At 51.1% G+C, this 4,991-nt stretch overlaps 1 protein-coding gene across 1 annotated transcript in view; it reads right to left on the bottom strand.

Annotated features, from left to right (window-relative positions):
- LOC124690472 overlaps positions 1-4,554 on the bottom strand; it is a 28,758-nt gene extending 24,204 nt beyond the window's left edge. The window contains exons 1-6 of the mRNA XM_047223858.1: positions 3,982-4,554; positions 3,788-3,887; positions 838-840; positions 571-626; positions 239-403; positions 60-166 (exon numbers count right to left, since the gene is read on the bottom strand). Coding sequence (XP_047079814.1) covers positions 60-166; positions 239-403; positions 571-626; positions 838-840; positions 3,788-3,887; positions 3,982-4,554 — 1,004 coding nt within the window. The remainder of the gene's footprint in view (positions 1-59; positions 167-238; positions 404-570; positions 627-837; positions 841-3,787; positions 3,888-3,981) is intronic.
- Between the last annotated feature and the right edge of the window lie 437 nt (positions 4,555-4,991).

Here is a 4,991-nt window from a genome sequence, read left to right as displayed (position 1 = left end):
GGCAGGGAGGAGCGGAGCGGAGCGGATCCATCCTTCCCAGCAGATCGTGTTAAAAATTCTCTCTTGTAGGTATAGATTTAAGTTTTTGCAGTACTGCTTCCAAATCAGCGGGTCTTTTGATTTTTGGAAACTTCAATGCTCCATCAGCAGCGACTAGGATGGTTACCTGTATAATTTGGCAATCATCGCAAAAATGCATTGTTTGCAAAGCATTTTACTGTGAATAAAGTCAACTTACCACTATATATTCGTTTCTGAAGCCATCTGGTTTTTTGGAATATTCTTTCTTCCTCTTGACCCCATCCAAGTTGCAAAGCGTTTCTTCATCAAATTTGCTCCTCTCCTCAATAGCAACTTTATCGAAACAGTCCTCCCATGAATCCTCTCCAACTTTGACATCAACCTAAAAGTAAATGGAACAGCAAAATCACAAGATTCCATAAGCTAAAATATAGGGGACTGTATACAAAGTCTTAATTACCATCTATTAGGGAAAGAATCTTTAATTCCCATAGACTGATAAACAATATGTATCACCAAAGGGTATATGGAATTGTGCGTGTTTCTTACTGATAAGCTCGAAGAGACACAGCAGTCATTGTGACGGCTCAAGGAAGATACTGTCTCTGCATAATGAGCCATAGCATGAACGGGATAAACAAACTAGTACTGATGAATAATTGACTGGTGCTAATGTGAATTCCCTGCTTCTAGTTTTTTGTTAGATCATCCCTGCTTCTAGTTATCAATCTGTTTCTGCGGGACTACAACAAAAACACGTTCAGCTGAAGAAGTTGTACTCCTTCACTTTGTACTGAAGATAACTCTATGTTGTACGTGCTAACTTAATCCCTTTTTCTCTCTATATGTTACAACAACTAGAAAATGATTCTCAATGAGGGTAAGCTTGAAAGAAGAACAAAAAACAATGGTTCAAAAAGCAAATACGGTTAAAAAAGACTAGCTTGTTAGCATTTGAATAACAATTGACACCAGTATGCTATCTCTATCTCCAACTCAAAGCTAGTTACACAAGAGGGATGTAAGTAAATGCAGATTAGTCACATAAACAATTAAACAACGGTAGCTAGAATCCCAAAAGCATAGAAGTTGAGTCACCTGTCAATATGAACTTAGGGGAGTGCTCCGGTGTCCCCCCCTCTCAAAACTTTGGTTAGTATGAATGGTCAGGATTAACTGATACCCCTTCGTAGGCTAAGATAAAAAAGTTCAGATAACCCCTAGATGTTTTTATGTTTTGGACACAACATCTCCTCAAATTATAACTGACATACTTAGCCTCTCAACTTTCCAAAACTTGATGTAATTCATCCCTGATTTTGATTACCAGTTTTGAACAGCGAAATTTTCTGACGTGACCAAGCGAGGTGTTCCAGGTAACGTCATGAAACTTCTCTATCGCATCATCCATGGTAGCAAGTCCACGAGGACCCTAAGAAAGAAGGCCTGCCTCGATGCAGCCACCAACGGCGGCCGACTGCGTAGCTCCAAACCTCAAGCAGCAGTTCCCATATCCTCATCTGCCATTCCCATGGCACTCCTCAGCTGTTTCCCATGGCGTCAACGCCCCTGCTCCAACTACCATCTTGAGCATGACTACACATCGACCAATTTGGAACACGATTACACAGCGACACTGCAAATAGCTTCAATAGCAGTGCGACAGAAGCCTAGTTGCACGGGCATGCTGCCGCCGGCCCACTCTTAGAGCATCTCCTGTCGCGTCCCCAAACTGTTCCCAAACGGCGCCAGATTGAGTGTTTGGGGGACGTATTTTGTTCGTGCCACGTTTGGGGGACGTCGCTCCCCAACCGCGTCCCCCAAACACCCACCCCAAATAAATATTAGTGCATGAAAATAAATAGTTTTATTCAAATTTGGTTAAATATTAAAAAGTTTGAATGAAAATGGCTAGATTTCATCTAAACCCTAGCCTACTGAACGTTCGGCGATGCGTTTAACGGTCCTGCCCCGTCTTCGCCTCCCTTCCGCCGCAGCTCCTGCTGCGCGCGCCGCCTCTCCATGCGTAGGGCGGTGAGCGCAACGCCGCTGCTCCAACACCGCGTCGTCGCCTGCCCTCCCCTGCTGCGCCGCCTGGAGGGAAGCTCGACGGCGTGACGAAGCTGCGCCTCCTAGCAGGCACGGGCGTCGTCCTGGAGCTTCTTCTCCGACTCGAAGGACTCGACGAGCGCTTGTTGCTGATCCACCGCCTCGTCCGGGTGCGTCCCATCATCGTCGGATCACTCGAAGTTGTCGTCGTCGTCCTCATGCTCCGCCTCCTCCTCCGCCACCTCATCCTCATCCTCCTCCTCCATTTGCGCCTCCAGTTGCGCCACAAACGCGCCAGGCTCCGCCGTCAACACATCCGCCCGTGCCCCCCAGGCCGCCTCCATTTCCGTCCGCGCCGCCTCCCGCTGCTGACGCTCCTCCGCCGCATGCTGCTGCTGACGCTCCATCGCCTCCCGCCGCCACTGCTCGATTGCGTCGCATTGTTAACGGTACTGCACATCCCGCTCCATGCGCTGGCGCCGCCGCTCCGCACACCACCGCTCGGCCAGCTCATCCGTCTGGCGCCGTCGCGCCTCTTCCGCTATGGCAGCATCGAACGTCGTAATGGTGTCCGCCAGCGCTGCCTCCTCCCACACCGCGTTCTCCTTAACTACGGGGTATCCCCTGCTGACGCTGCCGCCTCCTCACGCTGCTGACGCTCCCGCTGCTTGATTGCCTCCCGCCGATGCCGCCGCTCTGCACGCCAAAGCTCCGCCCGACGCTGCCGCGACTCTTCCTCCGCGGTAGCGTTGATGCCGAACTGCGAATCCGGTAGTGGAGGTGGTGGTGGAGGAGACGGCGGTGGAGGGAACTGGCCGGCGCCGGGGCGGTTCATCATTGCGCAGTTGTGTTCGAGCGACGAGGGATGTGCTTGTGGCAGAGAAAGGGGTGCCAGCGGCTGTGGTGGCTGCCACTGAGCCGGGAGGGCCTTTTATATACGCCGGCGTCGGAAAGAAAGCGCGGGAAGAGGCCAGAAGCGCCAGGAAGAAATGCGCAAGAACGCGTGGTGGCATGCGAACGCCGGCGACATGTGGAAGCTGCGCAACACCGACGAGACGTCTCGTCTGCCCCTCCATCGCCATTAAGGCAAAGCTATGACGCTTCGGTCGTGTGTCACTGCGCGCCAATAACTTTCGTCGCGAGGTAGAGGATGGTTAGGTCCAAACTTGAATGTGCCGCTGACGCGATGGTCCCGCCACGCCTCGCCTCGCTTTTTGTTGTGTCCGGCGTGCCCGGAGCGTCCCCTGTGGGGCAGAGATGGGCTCGGGGCGCCGGACACCGTATCGGGGCGCGCCGGACAAAAAACGGCTTTAGGGGACGCGGCTGAAAACATTTTTTTGTCCGGCGCGCCCCGAATCCCTTTGGGGATGGTTTTAGGAACGCGACTGTAGATGCTCTTAAGTCTTTGGCGTGGGCACAGCAAGCACCACACCAGTAGCAACGAGCGGCAATGCATGCGTTCATGGCGAGGGCGGCAGCTAGTCTGCACTGCAAGGCAGCCGCGGCCGTGACAAAGGCGCGCACTTCTCTAGTGACAGAAGGTTGCCAACCGTGAACATATACCTTCAGCTGGACGAAGACGCTATTGCTTAAGTGCAAGGTTAAGTATGACAGTTTTAATTTGAGGGGTGTTGTGTATAAAACATGAAACATCTGGGGTTATTTAGACTTTTTTCGCTAACTTACCCATTCAACCTAGGGGGGGACACCGGAGCACTCCCCATGAACTTATACCAGCGCTGGTTGGAAGCCTCCACCTTCTCAGCAATCTCGTTCAGTTCCTTCTGAAACGGTTTTGCCAAGCCCAGCAGTGCGACCTGAAATTGCAGCGGAATTCATTGAATAGAATTATCACAGTTATACAAAGACAATTTTTAAAATGGGTTTTGAATTAAAGGAAATCAGGAGAACCTGGAGCTTAACCACGGTAATCCTCGGCCGGTTGTAGTGCCACACAGCGAGGGCCAGGAAAATGACACCGATGAACGCCGCACACACTTGGAAGACTAGGGTGATTTCTTCCTTAGTCATAGGTTGTGGAGGCGCCGCTGTGCCGACCGATTCGTGAGTCTTCGAAGAGTCGAACAAATTCGATGTTGAAGAGGACGAGGAGCTGGTGGGTGTTGAAGAGGAGGACCACGAGGATGAGCTTCTGGATGATGAAGAGGAGGACCTTGAGGACGAGCTTCTGGATGTTGAAGAAGACGACCTTGAGGACGAGCGCCCGCCCATGGAGCCACCGGACGCAGCGATCGCGGCATGCGGGATGGCCGCCGCGACGGCGGCGGCGAGTAGCAGAGCGAAAGCAAGCGGGATCTCGCGTGGTCCAGGGTCGTCATGGACAGTCGTCGGTGGTGGCGTCAAGGTTGCGCGATTGCTTCGGAAAATGATGGGGAAGCGGAGATTAGGCGCCGGCGCCGGCGCACGGCGTCGCGGTTTCGACAGGGCGATCAGCCAACTGTCGGAGCAGCCGGTGATTGTCATCGGAAGGCGACGTCCAGGGTTTAGCGTCCCCGTTTCAATGCAGGGTTCCTTTAGGCCCTGTTTTTGACCGGACAATCTTTTTTTTTATTTGACATGGTTGACCCGACAATCTTTACTTGCAATAGGTCGTGATGCTTGGGGTCACCACATCTGTATTGTTAGAGCATGTACAATGGTAGGGAAGATATGTCTTCTCTTAGTAGTCCACATCATCTAGGTAAGATAATAAATACTAGAGATACAATGCATTATCTCTTATTATCATCTCTTGCAATAAATGAAAATTAATTATTTTTAGTAAAAAATTATGTGGCTAAGGGGAGACAAGTCGTACAATGGAAAAAATGGTCTTCTCTTATTTTATAAGAGATCATCTCTTAGCTAAGGGAAGACAAACTTCTCTTTCTTCCTTCTCTCTCCTCCAAGGCTCCAACTAA

Source organism: Lolium rigidum, chromosome 2 (genome assembly GCF_022539505.1).
Source record: "Lolium rigidum isolate FL_2022 chromosome 2, APGP_CSIRO_Lrig_0.1, whole genome shotgun sequence".
Lineage (NCBI taxonomy): Eukaryota > Viridiplantae > Streptophyta > Magnoliopsida > Poales > Poaceae > Lolium > Lolium rigidum.
The sequence above is the reverse complement of the archived record's forward strand: the minus strand, read 5'-3'. Positions and strand labels throughout refer to the sequence as shown.